Below are 26,418 nucleotides of genomic sequence, written 5' to 3'. Positions count from 1 at the left end.
CTTATGCATAATTTCTAGAGATATTTAACACAAACAAAAACTCACAAATACTTCAATTGTATTACACATGCATGAGGTCATTGTCACATTTTTTTTTTTCCCTTTCCTCTGACTCCAGCATGAATAGCTGCTTGTAAATTGATGACGCCATTAATGTCACATACACAGGCAATACAGAGTGTGGTTTTATTATTCTCATTAACTTGCCTCACGGAGCAGGAAGGAATGTTTCAAGAGGATGGTGCAAGAATAGATCATTGCCTTTGTGTCCGTGTATCTGGGAGTGTGAGTTTTCAACATAGAAGTAACATTGCAATATTTTAAGAGGTAAATATCCCTGACATTTATTACGCAGGACCTGCAATGAATAAATGATTACATCTTCAGATTCCGATGCATGACCTCACTTCCTGTTAAATCATTCGAAGAGCTAGATATACTGTCAGTATCATAGATAATAAAGAATGAAATAAAATCTTAGCCAGTTCCAACAAATACTATACAGGGGTTTAATGCTTTAATTCAGTTGTCTGTGGTGGGAAGGTCATGACGAGGAGGTAGGCCTTCCTTCCACAACTCGCGTCACATCACGTGAAGTGACCTCTAGACTTGCCTCTGTGAGCCAGCCACTCTTAACACCTCTCTAAATGCTAAATAGCATTGTTCATGCCTCCTGGATGCGTCCCTTGTTTGCGGATGCAAATGAAAAGCTCACAGCTCTAATTCTTCGTGTCAACGCTTTAAAAGGTCATTCTTGGTTTATGATGATACTGTGAAGCCGTAATGTGAGCACACAGAACTTGGGTGAATCTTTCGTCGCAATATTTGGACTGGTAGTGTTTTTTTCTTTTTTCTTGTAAATACAAAACTGAATTATTGATGGATTACATAGCTTTGTAATGCACAGCACAATTCAAAACAAAAGGCAATATATATATTTCATAACGGCTATTGCAGAGGAAATAAATGTTTAAAAACTAAGTAGAACAATTATGCAAATAAAAATTGAAGAGCCACACCAAATTGGGTCTCAGGACAAAGGAAATTGAAGTTTGGGGCAATAACTGTTAATTAAGTTCATGTTGAATTCATTCCTTTTCTACGTTTATTATATGACGTTATTTCCGTCTTCTTCCTTCCCCCACTTGTTAATTAATGCGCAGTGTCAGGCGCTGTGATTCTGGTCAGCTTGGTGGTTGAGAGAAATTCAGTAGCAACTCAAAGAACACATCACTGTCAATTAGGGGCTGAGGCTCCCTTGGGCTGCCGAGAGCTGTTTGAAGAAAACACTGCCACTTGGATTTACGTAAACACTCGTAACATCTACCAAGCCATAACAAAGTGAAACACATAAGTTTAAATATTCTGGCTGCAGATGGTCTCCTGGTTCTGCTTTCCCAACATTGCAGGGCTAGAGGTTATTATGTGTTTTTATTGGCGACTGTTGGCTCATGTAATAATCCCTTGAAGTATGGCAAAGTGCTTCTGGTAGCTTCATATATAACTGATCTTTCCTGTGATATATAGATATTTACAATATAGGTCAAATGTAAAAAGAAAAAAATGTTCTTTTTGAGTATGAATTCAATTGGGATAATTGAATGGACTTGATTGGCCCTGTTTGGCAACCTTTCTGTGATGGAAGCTTTTCACAATGCATTGGAACATTTATCAGACAAGTAGGTCACCTGGTGTGGCCCACTAATCTTTCTTTGGCACCACCGCAGACTTTGATGTTTGCTTTTGACAGTAATCCAGCGGTTGCTGATCGGTCAAGCCTCTTCTCTCCACCTGAGCGAGTCGCAATGTTGGGTTCGAGCAGCACCAGCGTCTGGCTTGTCATTTTGCCAACCCAAATTAATTGACTGAATAATCACATGTTCTCTTGCCATACTTCTCTGCTGTTCTTTTTGGGCACAAAAGTCAACGAGGCGGCAAGGGATCACTGTGGGTCCATCATTGCAGATAGATCACCATAAGTGAGGATTCTTGGCTGATGGGAGCCACACACACACTGACCTTTAACTGGCCTTTAATTTCAGTCTCACAACCACATAGCAGTGGATGCAGTGGAGAAATATCTCTTGTAAATGGCCTCTTGGCCCACCTCCTTTTTTTTCTGCCCTTGGAGAGCAACAAGGGCAGAAAAATGGGAGGCAACGATCAAGTACACTTTCAAGTGCTACTCCACTCCAATTTTTCACTATCATATCCTTAATCCCTCTCCAGTTCCAATCCTGCCCCTCTATGTTTTGTGCTTACAAAGCAGAACTGGGCCTCTAAGATTGAACGTGTCCCAGAACTTTGGCATCCTAACATTTGCATATGCATTGCATCAGGGGTTTAGAACTTGCTGAAAAAGAGAGCATAAATAGCCAGAAAGGAGTTGAAGAGAATAAACCTGGCACCTATCTAAAATAAGCCTCACAGTGGGCAGAGCCTGGAGATTTAATTCTGTCACAATGGGATATTGTCATCCTCGTGTTTGGTTGTGTGGGCACAGCAGGAGAACACTGGAGCGGCATCTATATAAAATCCAAGATCTTCACAGAGGTTGCTTTTTTTTTTTATCACGTCAGACCAATTCAAGTATTTCTGTGATTTGTGAGTCGTAAATGCAGATAGGCATTTTGCAGGATTTGTATTTTTTCCCACAATTTGCAGTTGCTCTAATTTATCAGATTTTAAATTAGATTATGCTTGAGGTGTTTGCCACCTTGAATCTATGTAACCTCTCATTTACAGCCAGCCTGATAGCAGTCACACAGTTCATACAATATTATAACGCCATTTTTCAGGACTGGCTGAAGGCATAAATCAGACGACTGCAGTGTTAATTTAACTCATGTCAGTTTAATTATCACTCAGTATTAAAACACAGCATGCTTAGATGACTTTCGTGTTCATTTGGCATGCAACAAACATCAGATACCCATTGCTGTGTTTCAAAAACAATGCTCTTACATGTAATAGTGAGTAGATTTATTGAAAATTGAAACACACTCTGTATTTTCTTTTTTATAGACTGCGTTTCACAACATTAGTTTGCCTCTACATTATACATAAAAAATTAAGCGTGCACGGAGAAGTCCAGTTAGTGAAGTGCAAAAATTTCATGGTGATCATCTGCTGCCATCTACTGGTATGATTGCAAATTGCTTGAGTACGGTCTTAAAAGCTACTATTTCTTGAGTTAAACCATTAATGTAGCAAATTTCCAGTTATTAAAACATGACTTCTCATGACTTCCCTTTTTGAAAATGGGATTTTCTCATTTTCTTCCATTTGAACAGCAAAGTGCAAGTCAGAATAATGTGTTTTTATGGACCATTGACAATGTCAACCTTTATGTTTTCTGTCTTTGCTGAAAAAGTACTCATCCACTCTGTCCCTCTTTTCTTTTTCTATTACCTTCTTTACTATTGCTCTGAGGTTTTCTATGGTGCATGCCTACTTTGCACTTGTGTATGTTTGTTAACCATTTTCGGACTGTCCTGCAGGCAAAGGTCCGGAGACTATTTTTGCGGGTCAGAATCTGAACGATAATGAGTGGCACACAGTGCGTGTCTTCAGGAGGGGAAAGAGTTTGACACTGACCGTAGATGATCTCATACCAGTGGAAGGTACTTCTTAACTAGCATCCCTTGTAGGAGAAAAAAAAATGTTTTGACTCATCCTTGTTTTTTTTCTGCAGCTAAACACACAGATAACATCCTGACAAAAATATAAGATAATCTCAAGAATAGCTTGCTTGCAATTCTAGTTCACTTCTTCATGCACATTTTAAGGAGGTTGTGCTGCTTTTGCTGTAAGTGTCCCTCTCCCCCCCAACAATACCATCTTTGCTTTGCCCACTTGTGCCATTAAAGGTCAAATGGCCGGTGACCACACCCAACTGGAGTTCCACAACATTGAGACAGGAATCGTGACGGAGAAGCGCTTCATGTCCATGGTGCCGTCCAATTTCATCGGTCACCTCCAAAGCCTGTCCTTCAATGGCATGGCCTACATAGACCTGTGTAAAAATGGGGACATCGACTACTGCGAACTCAACGCCATGATCGGATTCAAGAACATCATCGCTGATCCTGTCACCTTCAAGTCACGCCCCAGCTACGTAACACTCACTGCTCTGCAGGCCTATTACTCCATGCACCTTTTCTTTCAGTTTAAAACCACCTCTTCCGACGGTCTCATCCTCTATAACAGCGGGGATGGGAATGACTTCATTGTGGTGGAGCTGGTCAAAGGGTATGTTTGGACTTTATAAAGTTCACTTTCAGTTTGGGCTGATTTTCTCAGAGATGTTTTTATTTCGCAATGCAGCAATGAGTGTATTTTTAGTTGTGGTCTATAACCATGATGAGCTGTTTCTAATATTTTAGTTCGCTTATAAAGGTGTCTTCAATATATGGAAATGATAGTTAATGGTAATAATATAATATGTTAAAGGAAGGCAGCATTTTTGGATAGAATAAAATAGCACCTTTTGTGCAGCTTTTCATTTTCAATGTTATTAAAAACAACAATAGTACATTCTTTTAAAACTTTATTTCCACCATGAACAATTTGAACATAACACACGTTCCCACGTATTACCAAGTGTCTTAAAAAATGTAGATGGGCTTGGACATGTTTTTTTATAAAATAAAGACTTCACAACAGTTTGAAAGGTAGAAATTACACAAAAATAAGAATAATCCTTGTACAAATTGAGCAAGAACTGCAAAGGTACCAATGAACAATTTAAATAAAAAAAATCCTAATGTGCCAAAGATAGGAATGTTTTTTTTATATCAAGAACTATACATACTATATCAAGTGAATAAAATTCTTGGCACTTTTCATCTTACTAAAGGACTTCAAATTCCATTCTTATCACCTTTGTGCCAGAATTGAGAGCTTTTGGCTATTAGTATTTATTTTAATCTTCACAACGGCACACAAGGACCCACATAAAAAGGAATCAAGTACACAAGAGCGATTTTCTTGATGCTCAAATGAGTTGACCTCCTTTCAAGTAAGACCTGGAGTTATGCAGTACAGTACTGCTTACGGGAACATTAAAAGGTCATACATTTTAATTAAATTGAGCATGCAAATGTTCATTACAGCACAGAGCCTCTGGTAATTCTGCACTGTCAATAATTTTGTTATTTGTATGTCAGTACACGAACTAATGCTTCATAAATTATTTTAGAAAAAAAAATGCAGTCCATGAACAGAATTTTTAAAGACTAATAGGTGGCAACACTTTATTGTGCTGTTTTATTGTTCAATGTAATTTTCCATTCATGCTCAACACAGTTAAATGTTTTTACATTGTGTGTTTATAGATACCTGCACTATGTGTCAGACCTGGGAAATGGTGCCCATTTGATTAAAGGAAACTCCAACAAGCCTCTCAATGACAACAACTGGCACAGTGTCATTATCTCCAGAGATGCCAACAATCTTCACACAGTCAAGATTGATACAAAAGTTACCACCCAGACCACCACAGGGGCCAAAAACCTGGACTTGAAGGGTATATAATCTACTGAACATCGTGTATTATCTGATCATAGAATTGAAGTTACTGAAAATTAAAATGCATGTATGAAATTTGCAAGTATAAAATATAAGTATCAGAATTTTTGATTTGCTTTCTCAATTTATAGTTCTACTATAAAATGAGTTGGAGTGTGTAACTGACCTTTTTATAGAGCAATTATGTTTTTGTCCACTAGAAGTCAGTATTGTATTTTTCTTCTTTTATCATTCAGGTAACCTTTATGTTGGTGGGGTGACAAAGGAGATGTACAAGGAACTGCCTAAACTGGTGCATGCCAAGGAGGGCTTTCAAGGTTGTTTGGCGTCAGTGGATCTGAATGGGCGTCTTCCTGATCTGATGTCAGATGCCTTGGACTGTGTGGGACAAATCGAAAGGGGATGTGAAGGTGAGGTTTGAGTAAAATTGTGTTTTGAGCTTCTTGATTGGTTATATATTTGTCATTCCAGCAAATCTATAGGACTGAGTAAAAGTCAGTCTCTAGCATATGCCTAAATTGTTGACTATAATAATTTGTATTATTTCTGACATCTGATTGAAAACATTTTGTCCCAAGTAAAAGCCATATAATTTTTTCAATTATTCCAGCTATCTGAAGTCAGTTATTAAATCAGTACTTTTAGCCCTGGTCATCGGTCAGGATTTGCAAATGGTACAGTATAAAACCTGGGGCAATTTTTGCCTTTTTACTTATTTATTTAACGTATTCATTTTTAAATTTCAATATCTGCAAGATGCACAAAGTAGTTTGGGTCATGTTTTTACAATATAAACCTGATTTTTTTCCCTCAAAGTGTGACTTCTTGTTGTTATTTAAACTGAAGTCAAAGTTTAGTGGTAAGTCGTATGGGTTTTATTAATTTATTGGTGTGAAGAGTGTGAGAAAATATCCTCCAATCTTCTGCCAAAAAGCAAGTCAAATATGATATTTGGGTGGATTTTGTGGGATGCAGCGTTTATTTACATTCTTTAAGTTGACAATACATGTGCATTGCTTCTGCTTTACTGGTCTTTTCCCATGCTTAGACACAGTCCAAATTATGGCTCCCTCTCTAGAAAATCAAAACACCCACTTTTAAAACTCTCATGTAAATAAAGCTGGATAATTCATAATTGTTCTCTTTTTTCACCCCATTCCTTGTGGGAAGTATTTCCATATTATGAAATGATCCATACTGTGGAATTTGACATAACACAAATTTGTAATTGCTTCTGATTTGGACACTGAGACACCTCCACTGGCAACACATGCCATGAAGGTCACATGACATGAATAAACTGTTCAAGCTTTCTGATCACGCGATGAGATTTTGCCGTACACACTTGTTCATTTCATTTGATCATAATCTACTTATTCCCTCAGCCTTATTTGTACCGTTACCGCTATTTCCAATGTCATCTCTATTTTGTTTTGCACCGTGCACACTTACCGGATCTGAGAGTTTGCCAGAAGCAATCATTGTGAATTATGTATGAAACCTTTGTTGCGTGCGTGATTAGCATGAGTAGCACATCCAAAGATAATACGCTATTGGATTTACTTTTCAGCAGCAGTCACCTAGTTTAATTTCACAATTCATCCACTCTTCTTGATTGAGTTTACGAGTTGTGATCTTTTTTTTTTTTTTTTAAATAAATAAATCCTCATGACATCTTTGATGTCATTCGACTGTTTTTATTGTTAGGCTTACCCAACTTCCCCCTATAGTGCATCCCTACCTCTGGTCAATACAAACACTCACTTCAATCATCTTTGCACACACTCTTTCCACCTGACATCCTTTTGTTTACTAACAGCTACTATACTTTGCCTCTTCCTCTTCTACTCTGACAAAAGTTGCATTGATGAAAGCTGATTTGCAAGGTAGATGCAGAAAATGTGTCTGCTTAATACGGCATGTGATATATTTCCCTTCTCTGCATTGGCAATGCTTGCCCACCACTTCTCCAAACACACATTCCACATCTCCCTGAGTGAGATGACTGACACCTTTCCCATTCACCTTCCTACCTTTAGTTCCAATGCAATACAAGGAACGTCACTTGGTCATACCTTTAATTTTAATTCACTGTACTAATTTGAAACTCTGCTGTTGTTGCTAAATCCTACAAAGAGAACAAAACTAAACACCGGCAGGCGTGCATGGAAGGAATTCACAAACAAGATCCTTTTTATAAATTTGATTGCCCTCACTTTTAATTTACATGAGCAAATTACAGCGCCTGGAAAAAAAATATTAGACAATCACCTGGGTTTGTACCACAACTGCCATAAATTAAAAGCAATGTTCTTTTCTTTTTTTGTTTTTTTTCTAGTGATGTATACCCCTTATTAGCGGATATTTTGAAATATACAGATTATGGTCTGAGTTTGGGGTCACAGTAAATTTGTTTTTGTATGTTTCACTTCTGCTGTACAATAGTAGAGAATGTTAGTGATATTTTGTTGAGTGAAATAAGACAGGTAATGGTAGTGGGCTCATTGTGTGTTGTACTTCTCTCGATGCTCAGGCCCCAGTACGACATGCCAGGAAGATTCCTGTGCCAACGAAGGTGTGTGTCTTCAACAATGGGAGGGCTTCAGCTGTGATTGCAGCATGACAACATTCGGTGGACCGCTGTGTAATGACGGTAGGAGTTTAGAAATCGTTCAAATCTGTTTTTTTTTTGTTTTTTTTATGCACGCATGCTTTTGCAGTTCCAGGGAGAGTTTCACTGCATTTCTGCTTCTTGAATATAATGTTGTAATCCATTGATAAGACTGGTTTGGACTAAAAGAATGTGCCTGCTGTGCCTTGTTACTGTAAACAGACACGTTGTTCCTGCAGACCCAATAAAACAATAGCCCAGCTCAATATCACAGCCCTTGGGATGCAATATCCAGGACACACATGCATTCCTAGAACTGTGGCAAACTTGAGTCGATGGAATAAAGATTCGACTCAGCTTCTCTTTGCCCAGGAAAATCTGAGTGTGAGGCATGGATTTGAAGTCTTATCTGTGTTGATGGATTGTTACGGGGATGCAATGGGCGGGAGAGAAGAAAAATGAGGAAGTGTTATTGTAAAATGTATCGTATCTTTATACACATTTTTTTTTACTTTGGTGTAAAATAGCAGGCAATTTAGAACACAGAATGGGTTACATATGGAGTTTATTGAATTATCCAAAATATCTTCGCTCCTGCCTCTATATAATTCATTAGCATGCTATGGAAGTTCTACCTTGTGTTGTACCAGCAAAAGCTAATAAGCCTACTCAAGCTGTGCGATTAATTAAGGTATTGGGAAGTCTCCAAGATGGCAGCATGTATTTACAACACCTATTAACATTAACAGCCACTCTGTGATTCATTATATACAGCTTTTTCCTTTTGTGGAGAATTGAAGTTCCTCGTGTAGTATCAGCATTCGTTTAGGAGAAATGGGGACAAAAATTGACTTGGGCTGAGAGATTTCGGTGACCTTTGTTGACTAGAAAACTATATTGTCGTATTGCATCCCTAAACTACTTTCCTTTGATATCATGATTGCTGTTTGAGGTTTGAAGTTGTTTAGTAATCAGCTGTGAAATACAAAAAAACACAATCAAAAACATTCAGGTGATCTTTCAAAAAAAAGGGATAATGGTCAAGAACTGGTTTGACACTCGACATTTTCTGTTGTTGTTCTTTTCATTTTTTACCAGTTTAAAAGAAGACTGTGTGTGTGCTTGCCTATCATTGTCATGGGGCATGACTAAATGTCCAGTAATAGACCTCCTCAGGGAGTTTGCCTGCAGTGGTCAAGAGTCTGAAGGTAATGCTGAAAGACAAGCAGAATGGTGTTTGCTATTGAGCTTAAGTGGGTCGAGAAAAGGCGACCGAGTCGAGTCCGCCTGAGCTTCACGCAACTTTTGCCTCGCTCGGTTGCTCATTCACCCCTTCCTGTATTCCAAGCTATTAGTGCCATGTCAATATTGTAACCACAATGGAGGTAGTGCAGTCATATCTCCATTGTATCTGCCCAAAGGCCAAAGACAGGGCTTACTCTGGAGACTCCTAATGTGTCTGACCCAGTACATACTCAGTCGAAAGTATCTTAATATCTTGAGAATAGCCTGTCTGGGTCCTTGGATGGTTTCTACTGTCTGACATTGTCCAGGATCAGACATATCTGTAATCCATGCAAAGTGAAAATACCTCACAAGATTTTAAGTGCATGTTCACCAGCAGGCATTCACTTCTAAATTATTAATGGAATGACATATTAGTATTCAATATTGGGATGTGAAGCCTTCAGTGTCTTAATGCAGTTGTTATATAGTTCACAAAATCTATTGAAGTAATTGTAACTCCAATTGAAAAAAAAGGTCAAATTGAAAATGCTTTTAAAAAGAAAAACTAATTTGATTTACATTTTGCATTTAGAAAATCTAATAAATACTTACAATTATAGCATTTTTAAAATTGACATACTTTTGGTTTAGAAAGTCACTATGTTAGCTGATGTAAGGGTAAATTAGGGCACTTGGGTTTTATTGAAGACTTAGATAAAGACAAGAAACTGTTTACCCAGGCAATGAAGCAGGCAATAGAATGCAGTGGATGGATTAAACCACTTTGTTTGCTTCAAGGGGATAACCAGGGCAGCTCTGTCGCCATGGGGGGTTAGGGGCACTTGAATCTGCTGTCACAACAAAGTAAGATTCTATTTACCCTGTATGTGGCCCCATTTGATTGTATACTGCAGAAAATATTTGGGCTCAGTGTGTATTGAAAGCTTGCCCTGGTTTTTAGCAAACAAGGCAACATAAAAGAGGTACTTTCGGTTATTCACTTTTGCAGCTGTAACCTCATTCCGTAGTCCCACGCCTGCAAGAAACAGCCAAACAACATTCTTCATTAGATTTTAGCTATTGTAATTTCATATCAATATAATGAATCTTGCCGAGCCTTAGTATTGGTTTCATTAACTCTATCACCCTGGCGTCACAACTAAACTCCAAATAAGTTGTCACTAGACAGTGCAATTATTTTCAATTATTTCTTCATGCTGATGGAGATCCTCGATCCAAATGGGTTTCTGTGTCAGATGGGTGACTCAAACTATTGGCATAGAAACCAGACAGCTTCTTTCTTCTGCTTTAGGTTTTCCCTCAGTTTTGAGCTGAAACATTACCGTGTTTTAGCTGACCTCGTAAATACTTAAAAAGAGCACTTTTGAATAATGGTAAAGCGCAGCCTGTTGAATTAAGTGTGTATAAGGAATCTGTTCTTTTGTGGTGCCATAATTGCAATCTCACCGGGTTTTGCTTGGATTACTCTTTGATGGCTGATGTGTTCTTTTCCCAAACTCAGTGTTGTTCACTGACGACTTACTTGATCATTAAATGTGCAGTTGTTTGTCCACAACCACGGACTAATTAAGATGTTGACGAACAATGTGTTTAACTACGCAACTGGGTGTTCCACATTTTATTTCACACTTGTGTCAATTAAACATTTGACAAAAGAGTTAAGTAGTGCATTTGGCATCGCTGTAGCAAAAACTGAATCATTTTGTCCTTGTGTTACATGGAAAGTGTGTTCGGTGGAAGCCGTTTGTAAACCAGCCAGTGTTTCATATCACATGAAAAGTTGCCTTCAAGACGTGATGGATGGATGGATGGATGGATGGATGGACGGACGGACGGACGGATGGATGGACGGATGGACTTGTGTAGGCTTAACACCTCCAAATCCAATGAAACAAGCTTTTCACTCTACAGCAAAAGAGCCATCTATCCCTCATGGCTCATGGACCTCCATGCACTTAGGAATTCGACTGAAGCCATCCCTCTCTTTCCCCATTATAGAAAAGTCAATTCAACCTTCGAGAGTCTCCTTGACTTCCTGTAGTCACTTATATTTTCTATTCATAGAGGACAGACTTCATGAGTTTCACGTGTCCCTATCTGTAGCAAGCAGCGTGCCTACACATGTGATCAATCACTATCTTGGCAAAATTCATTTCCACCTATTCTACTGTCTTGATGAAGTGATTTAAGTAAGAGCCTGGCTTAATAAGATTTTCACAATACTCTCTGACAAAACATTTGGTGCATTGGCTGCAGCCTGGCAGAACATATATAGTTGGATGCTTCTGGCTTTGTGGAGTTGAACAGGGGTGGGGGTGAGCGGGGGGCTGTTAACCTTGCTTAAAGCTGTGATTTCCAACCAATGTGTCACAGCATATTCGCGTGCTGTAAGAGATCATCATGTGAGCTGCAGGAAAGTAGTCAAGTTCACCTAATTGGTCCAAAAATGATTCCTATTACATATACAATAATATATCTTTATTCAGATATCCATGCCAACAACATACGATAACAGACATTACAATTAAATGCTCTTCCAGAAGATGGCAGAAGGTACATAATGAATGCTGCTGTAGATTTTTTTATTCTCATAAAGATTATTTAACAAAACTGGATGGACAGTAAGCCTATACTGTGCAGTATACAGTGCATACAATATTGCATACATTTAAATCATTCGTCCTGGTCCAACTCTGGCCTAGAGAATACATAATAAACACTCCACTTATCCCAGATGTGTTATTTTACTACCTTCTAATCATGGATACAGCATTTTTCACTTTGCTCTACCACACAACTACATTAGATTTAAGGTCATCTATTCATAAGAGCACCTCATCTGTGTCCTTACCAGAGAAGACACTTTTTTTCAACATCTCCCGACCTTTAGTTTAAAGGCACAGCAGTTGTTATAATGTCAACATTCGCAAGTGTCACACTGTAGTGCAGTTAACCGCCACATTCTGCATTCCTCCATTTTATATGCGTCAAGTGCCATGTATAGTTTCCCCACTACTTGGGAATTGTTTATGTGGCAAGTGTTGTAGCTATGAAGTTCAATAGAATTAAAATTGAAGAGGATGAGACATGGAGAAAAGTGCCGAACTAATATTGGCAGTATAAATCATATGTCTGAAGAAGTCGCTTTTATAGAATACTCGTTGACATGAGCGCTTCTCTTCATCATTCGTGGAGAACGGCATTGCTTTCAAAGTATTTACAGTTGTCTGTAAGCCGGTTTGCAGTTTTTATGGGTATATTTTAATTCAAGAGACAAAGCTAAGTATGTTTCTATTATATTCAGAAAGTGACGTCTTCAAGTACGGAGTTCGTTCATGTTTCCAGTTAATACATTCCTTTCCAAAAGTGGGAGGCGGACTGTCCTTGACCTGGTTAAGATGGTGAACCCCACGAAGAGAAGTGATGGACTTGGCTTTCAGAAGAGACAGATAGACAGAGACAGACAGACCGCAATGCTTCGGCAGCCCACTGCATCTTGGGAACTGTCAGACAAGATAGAGGGAAAGCCTCCAGAAAGCTGACGACCTACGACCCCTATCTCTCTCACTGACAGTCAGGATTTAGTTTATGCATTTGCGGGCACATCTCCTCTGCATATACACACACACAGTCTTAGCAACAGACAGGAGCAAGCGGGACGTAGCGATGCAGGCATCCAACCATAACCTCGATTTGCATTTATGTGCAAGGTTGTTTTAATTTTATTCTCTAAGTACAGGCTGAGTGTGTATTTTAAATGGATTTAGAAAATGATTAATGCTTGTATCATCGCTTTTGCATCACAGGAGGAAATTGGCCGAGTGTATATTTTTGTCGGTGTCAATATTTGACAAGGAAAGGATTTGGATCATATTAAGAACTATCGGGTCAAATCTTCTCTGAGTATCTTGTATGCTGTCATGTAATGGCTCAAATATTCCAATTTGCTATTCTCAGATAATCTATTGAGGAGTCCAAATGGTACCCTCTTTAATTCCTTAGATTAGGTTTTCCGGGGACATCCAACTGTCCGCTAAATGATACACCTGGGTGCCTCCGTCAACCTAATGAACTTAATCATATGAACGTCAAGTTTATAATGATCAAAAGACCAATTTAAATCAAGATAACTTTGAATTTGTGTTTTGCTATGATAATGAAGTCATTCAATTAAACCTCTGTGTATTGCAATTTGCTTTTAGAACTGTAAATATGCATTATGTCCTATTAGAGAACTGTTTTTTTTTTTTTCCAGGTTCATTTAGCAGGGCTCACCGCATGGATAATGAACACAGCCGTCTTCAATGGCACGCTTTTTTTTTATTTTTTATAAAAGCCGTTTGCTGACATTTTGCTTGTTGTGTACAGGTATGCTTTGCAACTTATATGCAATACATTCTATTCAAGAGTCAGATAATGAGCCAATTTTTTTCCCTAGTTACGACGGTTGTCATGACTCTGGTGGTAACTATCAGCGAGCGCAGCTAATGTATATACCGATTGAAACCAGACAAGGTGATGGCCTTGTGACATGTGCAAGTAAACATTCTTTTTGAGATACAGAGTTGTACAAGCAACAGAAATGGATACTTGTGACAAAATGCCTTTTCTTAAGTGGACTCGTGCTCACTCTTGTCCAGATATTTCTAGTGTCACATATGTTTCTGTGCCTAACACAAACGAATTACTGCATCACACAGCAGGTCCACCTAGTAAATGTATGGCTTGGCGTTCACGCTTGAGCTACCCTGAGTCAGCAGTACGAGGCATCATATAAAAATGAAGCTACACCCGCTTCAAAGAACTTATGCTCCATTACCCCCGGTTACTATCAAAGAGGGAGGTTGTTTGTCAGCATTAGTGCTTTTGTTTGTATACGCTGTGTGTGTTCTTGTTTTTATGTGATTATCAGTTCCAAGTTGTAGTCTTGGATTTTGCTTTTCTGCATGAAATAATAACATGCAGTGGTTTTTTTTTCTACTTTTAATTAACCCAATTTAAAAAAATGAGAATATGTTGCTTTTGAAAAGCCTCTTATCAACTTGTACAAACACAACCTTCTTGCAATTTACTTAGTCACCACTTGAGGGCACAAATGAACAAGCAACTAACGATGAATCTGATTATTAGAGCATTACCACTGAGATTATGTCATTACTTTTACATGCTCAACGCAGCATTTCTACTAATTATTCTGTATAAACTAAATATTATGCTCTACTGGGTGCACCGTTTTTGTGTGCATGTGGGTTTTATTTTGTTATTGTTAGTATATTAATTGTTTGTCCTTGGCGAGCAGCCATTTTTCATGCATAGTGATGCAGATTGCAAATTCTAATTACCTAAATATAAGCATTTCTTTTTGTGAGAACAAAAGGGCTTCTGAATGGCTGCAGCTTGTTATTGAAAGTGAGATATTGAGAATTAGTAAAGTCACAAACACAAAACCTTGCCCACCTGCCATCAAGAAAACTTGCAATGCTACTAAGATATCATCCATCCATCAATTTCATTTTTTTTTTAAATGCATTTTAGTTTTCAGTGGGGAGCATACTACACAGTGGCAGACACATTGGCAAGTGTGAGTCTTGTCCGCTTCCAATCTGAACTTTAAACACTTAAGCAACATTTCCAGCTGAAGCAGATAGGGTTTGTCAGCGGGGCTTTAATGTCCACATGTTCTCTCTGTTCCTGCAGCACACACTGTGCACCATGGCTGCCATCTGCAGACTCTCTCTTGTGACTAATGGTCCTTTATTAACAGCCAGAGCAGACCTCTGCACAGTATAAAGTGTGCTGTACACAATTGTACGTATATTGTGTATGAGTCGCCTCTGTGTGTTGAAGAATAAATTGAGCCTCCAGAGAGCAGCAAACTCTAAAGCCTCATCAGTTACTGAAAATTAGCAAGATTTCAATTGAATCATTTTGTGGCAGTTTTATTGTTGATGATAACATCCTGTTTCCTCTGAAAATCAAAAGTGCTGTATCGAGCATAATTAGAGAGTTGATGAAAACAGGATTTAGCAATTTATTTCCTATTTTGATCCATGTTGGCGATAATGTTGAAGAGAGGCACAGTGATTGTGGAAAAAAAGAATCAGAGCTTGGGGACACAGTTCCAATTCCTGCAATGATCTTCAGCTCCAGTGATTCGCTCTGTGGCTGCTGCCCATTTGCATAGCCACTCTCGCCTTTCGCTTCCTGGCTGGCTGCTGAGCCACCCCCCTCCACCCCACCCCTCCCTTCAGTCCTCCTCCTCCTCTGCTCCTTCCCTTCCTCTCAGCCCGAATCCTCCTGCGCACATCTTCTGGAAGAACGCTGTTGATGCTGCCTGCGAGTGAGCGTGTGTTCCCTGCCCAGGGCTTTTTTGTTCCCCAGGTGCTACTGTTTCATTGAGAGCTCACATCTCTGGATGAAGAGCGAGTGTGCTACCTGACTAACACACAGGTGCACTAAGAGCGCGCAGCAGCAGTCGGACACATGCAAAAGAGACTCGGATTTAACTATGGTTCCATTGCTCTGGACAACCTTTGAGAGAATAGGAAGGCAAAGAATGAAGAGACTTTGGCTTCTGCTTTTCTGAAGCCTTCCACTTTTTTTTTTTACTGTGCTTTTCAAGCTGCCACTTGCATCTTTTGGAATACAGATAGTTAGTGGAAAGATGTTACTAGTTTCATGAGAAAAAAAAGAAGAGGATTTTCATCACTTTTGAGCTTGCAGTAATTCCTCGCTTTTGCTTTAGATTATGTTTTATGATCGTACTTTTTGTCTTTTCGCGTTGATACGGATCCCCTAACGCGACCCACACCAGCAAGAAGCATTTTTTTCCCCGTGTGGATCTGTGTGTCAATCGCTGTGCACTGCGAATTTGTGCGGTGAGAACTATGGGCTCTAAAGATAACTGAAGTTCCATTTGTAACCTAAAGCCTCATCGAGCCACTCAGGAAAGATGCTGGTGGGATGGAGGACTCCCCTGGTACCCCTGGAAGAGCCCCTTCACCACAATTGGGCTTCCCTTGCCCATCTGGTCTTGTGGATCACTGCTTTGGCTTTGGACTCTGTGGCAGGGTCAGAACCAGGTGCAGTGGACAGTCTCAACCAAGTTGAACTCTCCCAAGGAAACAAACGTCAACATATTGTGCCTATTGCTATCCATAGAGCCCCTGCATCCCTTAGGGTTGGGCACAGTGAGTATTTGGTCCATTTTTGTATGGTGATACTTTAAATCTCATCTGTTTATAACATGCATCCGTTTTTAATTTGACCATTATTTCTGACAATACGATGTGTGTATACATGCATCGTCAAGTTTTGCTCTATCCCTTCTTTGTCTGCCTCAGCAAAGTGCCCCGTGTGTCTCTATGACTGAGATTATCCGTATCCCTTTCTCCAGATGCTCCACTGTTTCCAGATTAGACAGGATTAGAACATTGAGGCGCTCCATGTTGCCCAAGGGTGTTTGGGACAGACAAATATGTTGCCTGCAAAGTGTTAAGCCTCTTCTATAGGCCCATCTTGAGTGCAGATACTTTAATATCCTCATGGGGATATTTTCATATGATACTGAGAGACCAGGATACTTCAGCAGTACATGTCAAGGCATTAATTGACACAATCACCACTGCTGTGAAGATGATGTAATGCATTTTCTTTTATGGATGCCTAGTGGTCCTCAATGGTTTTACAGTGCAGACAATTTTCAAGTATGACAATTTCCTGCCGCAGCATAGTGAATACAACTCAACCCCCCGAAAAGTTTGAAAGTTTGCAATTTGTTGTCGAATAGTGATGGATGCGGTTTATCTAAGACTAAAAAGGACAAGCAGTGGACAGATGGGTGGAAGCCTGGAACCAGTCCACTGTGTGGCTGTTTGGGTGCTGTTGCTCTAATGCTGGTTTCTCGATAAGGAAATAATCTGCGACCGATAAGAGTCGCACAAGCGATGGAATTTTAGGAGTGTGTTATCGTACATTGGACTTGTTAAAACCCAGGTACGGCGCAATACCATACTTGGAGCCCCTTGGAAATTTTCAGTTTAAGGTGTTTGCTGGCCAGAAGTGACGGTGTGGTCGCTCTCCTGAGGGCATATTTCATGACCTCATATTCAAGAATCCTCTGAGCCATTATTAAGAGTCTATTAAGAAACAGAGTGAGGAGAAGCTCTCTCGGTAATGTGATTACATTTTAGGTCGAGCGCCATGCGGAGGGGTACATAAAAACAAAATGGAAGTCATGTTAATCAACATGGTACCTGGCTCTAGGATAAAGCCTGCTGTTGTCTTTGCTGTGATGCAAATTACTTGAGTTTCATGGGGCTTGTCTTCTCTCAGGGGTGTCTTTTTACTGCTGCGATTAACTAGTAAGTTATTTTGTCGGCTTTCTGAATTCCAGTGTAGCACTCAATGATTTAGATTTTTCTTTATGTGCAAATATATACTGTCAGTATGCACTTTGTGTCACAAGATACAATTACATTATATGAAATGGATGTGACAATTTTGTTTAATGAAAGAAAATACATGGTCATGAGTTATGGTATTGAAGAGTTCGATTATAAACAGATTCCCTCGTATTATTCATTTTCAGAATATGATGGTGATAGATTAAGCAACCATGTTATTTACATCTCCAAATGTCTCACCAATCAATACGTCATCAGAATAGAATAGAATCAAGAATCAGTCACATAAAGGACAATCAACAATAAATTCACCAAACTCACAATAAAAAATGATAAATTAAGAGTCTTTGAGAGCGAAGGAGTCAACAAAACCTCCGATTGATAAATCAATGAACATATTCCTCTCAATTAGCATAATAAAGACACTTGAGTCCATTTTAAATGTTACAACTAACATTCAGTTGAATCAGAGAAATTTTTATGATATCACTATTTTGCAGAACAACAAATGAAGGGAGGGTGAATGAAGACTTGAGAAGTTTGATTCCTGGGACAAGGGAAATTTCTTCTGAGATGGAAGAAGAGAGAAGGGAGGCTCTGTGATGTTGCTGTCCTTGTCAGTATCTTGTGGGCTTGTATCATATAATTACTCCCATGTCTCTGAGTTGATGCAATCGTGTTACGATGACAGTATCCCTGCTCCTTTTTTAGGCAGCAGTGGTGATAGAGGTACTGATATATATCTGAGTACATGTTACTGTAATCTAGAGAGAGCCTAGGTGGTTATTGACCCATGGATAAGAGACTGAAGGCCACACTTGTATTTTTTTGCCTATGGTGGACATCATTTCCATTTATCCAACAGTGTGGCGTGTGCCTCCACTCATCTTTCCTACCCTTCATCCCACCCTCCTCTCATCTTCATTTTTCCTGCCTAAACCACCTTCAAATCCCTTGTTGGTGTGCAGAGCCCATCCAAGCAGACTGAGTGGGCAGTGTTTTGCGCCCGCAGTGGTCTGTGTGGTTCCAGCGGTGACCACACTGTAGATGGCATGGAGGGAAATGAGACCTGACTGCGCGTGTGGTGAGCAGGGAAGGTTCAGATGAGTAATGTGTCCATCCAGCTTTCGAATTAGAGATTTGCAAGATGAGAGCATGAAAGAGCGAGAGGAACAGACATTGGAGATGTTTGCCCCTGACATGCCTGGGTCCTGTCTGAGCTTGCGCCAGAGAGTTCTCTCCCCACAAGTTATTGTGCATCATCAGGATCTAATTTGCTGACACCTCTGGCTTATGTCTTTAAAGGTAAAGCAATCCTAAATCCAAAAGTATTTCTCGGTTTGCAAATTGTGGTACTTGTAGTATTGTTTAATACATTTGAATACAGAAATCGAACATACATTGAATCTGTTTGCAGTCAACAAGAAAACTCAATTTTGCCCGACTTTTACTTCTTGCAATTCTACTCAGTCGTTAGAAGGCGCCACTATTTATTATATAAACAGTTAAACAGAATAAGTACAACAGCCCTAATTTGTGTTCTTAAATAATATAAATGACGAGATGTGTTAGAGAGGAACAGGCTAATCCAAAAATATGAAGCAAGAAAAGCATGGGGAAAAAAAAAAGGATTTTCAAATCTTTACTGTCATGGCACTGCAAACACATGCACTTTCACCTCCCACACAGTAGATATACACTAACAGACTGAAAAAAATGGAGAGAAAAAAAAGATCAACACATATAGTCAGCCTCTCTTAGCAAATTGGAACTTAGTACAATAATAGTCTCAAATTCAGATGACAGCATAAGAAATGATTATGGCTGCCCTTTGCACAAATGGTGGGCCTTGGGATGAGGATTTCTGTGACTCTCATTTCTTCTGCAGTTTACAATTGCTCACCTGCCGTCGAGTGACTGGGCCCTAATCCACTCTAATAGGATTGTGTGGGATTTAAGCAACCTCATTGCTCCTTCCATCTCTTCGAGCCTCCAGTCTGCTGGGAATGACTGATAAAAAAAACCAAAAAAACATGCTTGCTGAACACCAATGTGCATGCTAATATTAGCATACACGAAGCAACACAGAGTCGGAATACGATGCAAACCCACACACATTTGTTGCTTTCTATTTATTTGTTGTCAGATGCCTGGTATGTTTGTGTTGTAAATATTGGGAAGGCACACGATGCATGCGTATAAAAATATCCATAAATATAAACAGTACATTTTTACTGTTTGATAATAAGATGGACAAGAAAACACAAATATAATGAAAACATTCTGCAAATTAGCACCAGGATCATAAATCTCAATCATGCTATACGTATGTGCAAATGTAGAAATATATTCCTAATCTGAATCCTGTGCAAATGATTAATAACATGATAATAAATCAACATACTACCACAAAGCTCACAAATGTCAGTTTACAAAGAATTCAGCAGCATTCATAGTTTCATAATGACTAACTGCGAAAAAGTCAAAGTGGACATATATCACCAGAGCACGAGCAAACAAGGAAATACATACAATGTGAAAAGAATTGAAGCTTTCGTACTGTCTCTTAACTACTTGTGTATTATTAGCTGAAGTTATGCAGCTAATTAAATGATATCTCCCCACTCTTTGAGGCTGAGGAGCAATAAGCAAAGCTGATGTCAAATCCTGCAATTAAGGCCAAGTCAAACTCGCTATCTCTTGGGCCGCATGGCTCACAAATGGAGTAAACATTTAGAATGAAGCTGTGCCAAAGAAGCATGATATAAAAATTGTGCATTAATCAAGAGGTGTTTCATGGAAAAGCCTTACACAAATGCCTTAAACAGACAATTGACCATACGTCCAGTTATAATTGTGATGAACTGGATTCTGAGGCATTGTTTACGCTCTATTTTAGAGCTTTTATGTATGCATGCTGCCTCAAGCTAGTATTTAAACGTTTTTCAACTAATGGAAAAATGTTTTAGGTCCTTTAATCGTGTGTGAAATATATGGGCTGTGGAGATCTATGGTAAGTATAAATATATATATATGTATAAATGTTATATATTTTTTCTAACACAAAGTGATAATAGGCTAGGAAGAAGGTATTACAATTGTGCTGGCTCTTGATGCACCATTTCTTTAAAACGCAGTTGCTCCTTGTGATCTTAAAGCATCATCTTTGTGTGGGTTGTATTCATGCCGACGCTGGTTAGGCTGCACATGGCGCACGAGCAACGAGACGAGTCTCATATCAGAGCTTGGCCTTGGACTCTGATTTCTGCCTCACTTCCACTGTGTAATTATCCCTTACACTTGTTTCCACTAACGAGAACTGCAGACATGCTTGCTCCCTATAAAGAAGATAGCTGAGATGTTTAGAGTCTGGGATCGCACACAGGCTCACTGAACTCAAATAATGATGACACTAATGTCTCATGGCACACGATTCTCCATAGAGGCATTTTTTTTTAAGCAGAGAATCACAGGATGCTTTATTTTCTCTCCGTCTATTTTTTGATGTGCGCAAATTAAATACTGGATGCAGAAACATGCAATCAACGTTTACTGGCAAACGAGAACGCTAATATGAGCTGAGTGAAAGGGTGCATTGTGTATTAGCTGCAAACCAGGCAAGGTGATGATGAGAGAGTAAATTAGAAGCTGTCAATACTGTGGAACACCTCAATGAGCGCCAAGGAGGTTGGCCGGGATGCCAGATATGCAGCTGGTGGAAGCAACAAAGGGCCCGTTGGGCGTAGTGCTCCGTTAGGACACTGGGTCTTGTCAGCTCAGACTGGATGGGCCATTCTGCTCCACAAGGCAGGGGCTCATGTTTCACTTTGGGCTTAGGGGAAGTGAGCATGGCAGCGGAGGGGGCAGAATGCTTCAAGGGACACTGGTCGACTGAGCACTCATGGCACAATGTTAGCAGCCTAGGGGCTACTGATTTATCCTCGGCCTTGAATTGATGGGCCCTTACCATGAAGAGCATGACGAGCCGGTCAGTATGGCTACCCTGAGGCCAGTTTCTGTGAGGTTAAAGCTTATCTCAGCACAGCAGTGTACAGATAAATGACAGGGATGTACCGCAACTGTATTGTACAGAACGTTTCACATTATTAGACTTGGGGGCTGACAGCCAAGAAATTGATTGTTTGTAAATGTGTTGATGGTGTAGATTTGGTTGTTCAAGTAAAAATGGAGTACTTCACACTAAATAAATCTATCATCTTCTCACTGGTATCTACTTGGAATTGAGAGCATTCAGAGAGATTATTTCAATCACGATGTTCACAATTGAGATTTTCAAGGAAATTGAAGGTTCCAAATTGACCTGATTGGTATGCTCTGCTATTTAATTACTCTCATAAAAATGAGACAAAACAGCATAACATTCAATCTGACACTTCACAAAAACTACTGTACTCTACTTTCTAATTGGCTTGTTTTTAATCACAGGATCTTCATTAGTGTTTTTTTCTCTCTTTGGTTTGGATGTGCTCACTTCACTCTTGTGCCTTGAGCTTTCTCTCCTTTATTAAGTTTGTTGCTCTATAATTCTGGAGCTGGCTTCTTAGAGACTTTAATACCAATCAAAGGCACCAAGCAGCAATGCCCCACATTTTGTTTCCACTTAATTTAATTACATCAATTTAGTCCAGCCAAGAGTAAGACGAGGACAGAGGAGATTAATCCGTATCGGTTTACGAAGACAGGTTCGGCACTGTCCGAAATGCTACATGGGGGATTGCCTTGATGAAAGAGGGCTTAAGACTCGTAGGTCAATGGATACAGTGACAAACAATACTGTGCAACTGTGCTAATAAAATGTTTGCCAAGACCTCGCAGGATGACCTTTCAGTGTATGGACTATTTTAAGCCATTTTTTTAAGTCAAACGCAAAGGAACATCTCAGCCCATGTACATTAATATGTCTGTAGGAGTTTTAGGGTCTCTCTGTATAGAAAACAAATGGCTGCAATGAGAAAGCTCAATTGTTTAAGTAAAGCACAGTGGGCAATGAATTAAGTACCGTTCAGTAATTTCCTAGATAAGCACAGCTAGAAGGGGGTGTTTGCGCCGCTGTGGGTGGGAACGCAGCCAACTTGTTTGCCATTAAATGGGACTGGCTCCCATTAATGTCTTTGAATTCAGCACAGACAGAGGTGCATGCTCTACATGGCATGGAAATGCAGGAGATCAATTCACACATAGTACATTTCAAAGGAACTCCAAGAAGTTCACTTTCCAATGATGTTAAATCAGCCACTGTGGAGTGGGTACTTGGAAAATGACTTCTAGCCCCGATCGGGCATCCATGTGGCTATGCGTGTCATAATGACGTGTGGCATAAAGCGGCACGCCCGAAGTACATGGCGAGCCACCAAACAAAGTGTAGCTCTCGACAATGGACTTGTTTGCCATTACGTTGATACATGGAGTTTAAAGGACAGTTAAATAGCCATGAGGCAAGACTTTAGTGCTCATTGTATTTGCCATCTTGTCAACTGACCTATAAGACAATTTAATTGTTGATACAGGAATGAGGTAAACTGCAGGATGTGGGTCTGCACGTGATAATTTTTTTCTAATGTCGGTAAATGCTCAGAAACATTGATTGTAAAGCCTCAGGAACATTGATTGTGGATAGCTGCTTCGCAGACGAGAGAGTTTGAATGGGGAATAGTGTCCTCATAAATCCCTTTAACGATTTCTCAAGTATCGGGAATAGTAATCCAATACAAATCATTACGTCACTTTTAATTGTTTCCCCCCCATATTGTCACCCAAACAAAAACCTTTTTCTTTCTTTTAATGGTATACATAACTATATGTTGTAGGTTATAAATGTTAATCAATTATTTTCTGTCACACAAAAGTGGTGCACTGATGTGGCGGCTGTTACACTAATTAAGCTCATTTCCATTTTAAAGACATTGTCTATTTGATGCCAACCTTCTGTAGCTACCATTCTATTATGTACTGGGCTGATAGGTTGGTCCTATTTTTCAATTGTATTTAGATTTATGGAACTGATCAATACTTAACCTAAAAAAACCACACACATTGGGTAATCTATATTTACACACCAGACCTTACGGGAAGTCCTGGTCGTGATCAGAGAGAGAAAGTTGGGTGAGGTGCTGATGGAAAGCAGATCTATAATGCTTTGTCTCCTTTTCATATTACCATCACATCTATGTAATTATGATTGGATTCTTCCTTAGTTTCTCGGAAGAAGTAGTAATATGAGGCACATTGTGCTAGTGGTGTTAAAAGTCAGCAGAAAGACATCCTGCGTGGGTGCGATCTCAGCCAATCATATCAAGCCATGTTCTTTAGCTAGTGGACTCGAGGGGCCATCACTACCAATTCACGATTACCTCTTAAGCACACAATTAAAATGCTCCCATACACCCTTCCGTACACACAACTGAAGTATGTACCTCAGCAAAATTCATACAGTTATATCAAGAAGGTGTCCTCCATAAAACAATCAATCATTAAAGATTCTGGCTTGATCAGTCAGTGTTTGCCATTATGGTCTCTCGGCTCAACTACAAATTGTAACTTCTTTACACACTTGCTTACAACGCAAGGTATTATAATCCATGGACATCCTTTCCCTGCTGACCATCTTCTCGTTCAGAAAATAAGCCTACATTCTTTTTGGGATGTCTTGAGTGGAGAAGATGCAATTGCTGGTTCCCAATGCAACAAAAACTATTCATTCACAGATCTTGCAGATTGGTCCCTTGAAACACTTGTCAGTAGCAAGGTTTACTCGGCGTAGTCCTTTAAAATGCGCAATGGTGTAGTGTCATACTCGAGATCATCCAGTTAAAGTGAGTGTCACATCATATAGGGAGACGGAGAGGAACATGCTTGCTTGAGGGGGATCTTACATGGTTTAGAGGAGCTTAATTGTAATAATCTGAAACATGGAGCAAGTGTTTGGTCGCTCTGAGGAAAACACTCAGACACTGCTAGCATGAAATTGCTCTGTTAAGAGGCCAATATTAGTCACGTAGTCACGAGAGCAATACAGCCTCTAGACTTCATAGAAACAAGGTATATCGGCCTTCCAAATATATGACACAACGTATTTTCATTTGTAGAAGACATCAAAACACTAAATCCATGCTACTAGGTCTTATTTAATTCTGCTTTTATATGCACTCCAGTAAAATACAATAAATCCTGCCACAGATCTGTTGGTGTAACATTTGTTAATCACTCTATTGATAATTAATTGCAAATTAGTTTTAGCTCACACATGGTTGTGTATTAACCATAATGAAGAAATGAGACTGAAGTTGTTTTGTAGAAAACGTATGCCAAAAGCCACAATCTGAGAAAAAACATTTAACGACAATGGTGTCTAAAGGCTTCAGTACTCTATTTCACATTTCATTATTTTTAAAGCTGAGCTGTCAAGTAAACTTGTATGCTTGTAAAATATATCTTTAAAATGCTGACAAAAAAAAAAAACTGGCAGTGCATTTTTTTTTTAATTTAGTTTATTTGTGTGTATGTGATCATAACCTCATTGTGCTTCTTTAATCCCTCGTGAAGGAATAAATATAAGACTCCCTCTACCCAGCAAAAGTGACGTGCATGTTATGCTGACAAGCGTCAATACTACTCTGTAATGTTTCCATTCATGCCCAGACTCCCACTTTTAAGTGACCACTTCCTTCATCATTTGGGAAAGTATCACGCCCATCTATTAGTGGCATCATGCCGCAGGGGTCTATCTCACTGAATAGCAAGGTAATTATAATGACTCCACTATCTTCCAGGTCGTGTTCATGGTCTCCTAAAGACAACAATGTAATTCGTGGAGACAGGAAATAGCTGGTGCGGAGGTCACCGAAAGCCATAATTGGACCGGTCAGTCAATAATGCCGCAGCCTTTGAGGCTACTAATGAAGCACAAGAGACATGGCCTTGCATGCCAGTTACTTGGGCAACAGGGACATGACTGCACACTCAGTAGCATTCAGATGTACCCCCCCCTGCAGCGCACTAAAGCATGGTTAGCACACAGTATTATGAGGAAGGCCACAGATGTCCAACCTTAAAAGAAAATGAATGCTTCTTAAATAATTCCCAATATTATAAGAATGAGTATGCATTCACTATATTAACATGCTGTGTTTGTGATTGTCCTGTTTGTTTGTTTGTTTTTTCCAGCTGGAACAACTTACATATTTGGGCGTGATGGTGGTATCATCACATACACATGGCCGCCAAATGACCGGCCCAGCACAAGGGCAGACCGGCTTGCAATTGGCTTCAGCACTCATCTGAAAGATGCTGTTCTGGTGAGAGTGGATAGCTCCTCTGGTCTTGGAGACTTCTTGAAACTGCACATCGTAAGTGGAAAAACATACTCTCAACAATGAGCAGCTTTTTTTTTTTTTTTGGTGTCTTAAGAAAAGGTCCCTGCTACTATTCTTTTTCAAATGTCATGGCTTTCACGGGTATTATGGAAAATGATTAAGGATGGTTCATTTAAAAACATAGGCGACACACGGAAAACTCCGATACACAAATGTGCAATTGGTTTTGTATTAGTCAAGGTATCCACACATTAACATATACACAAAGTCCGTGTGTACTGACATAAGCAGG

The 26,418-nt window shown here is 39.5% G+C and overlaps 1 protein-coding gene across 8 annotated transcripts in view; it reads left to right on the top strand.

Annotated features, from left to right (window-relative positions):
* LOC147050268 (neurexin-1a-like) overlaps positions 1 to 26,418 on the top strand; it is a 180,425-nt gene that overhangs the window by 106,012 nt on the left and 47,995 nt on the right. For all 8 annotated transcript variants that reach the window (XM_085921531.1, XM_085921532.1, XM_085921530.1 and 5 more), the window contains 6 exons: positions 3,501 to 3,623; positions 3,870 to 4,251; positions 5,337 to 5,527; positions 5,766 to 5,939; positions 8,063 to 8,182; positions 25,978 to 26,159. In XM_085921531.1, coding sequence (XP_085777657.1) covers positions 3,501 to 3,623; positions 3,870 to 4,251; positions 5,337 to 5,527; positions 5,766 to 5,939; positions 8,063 to 8,182; positions 25,978 to 26,159 — 1,172 coding nt within the window. The remainder of the gene's footprint in view (positions 1 to 3,500; positions 3,624 to 3,869; positions 4,252 to 5,336; positions 5,528 to 5,765; positions 5,940 to 8,062; positions 8,183 to 25,977; positions 26,160 to 26,418) is intronic.

This window comes from Syngnathus leptorhynchus, chromosome 10, assembly GCF_054491065.1.
Source record: "Syngnathus leptorhynchus isolate UIUO chromosome 10, UIUO_Slep, whole genome shotgun sequence".
Taxonomy (NCBI): Eukaryota; Metazoa; Chordata; class Actinopteri; order Syngnathiformes; family Syngnathidae; genus Syngnathus; species Syngnathus leptorhynchus.
The sequence above is the reverse complement of the archived record's forward strand: the minus strand, read 5'-3'. Positions and strand labels throughout refer to the sequence as shown.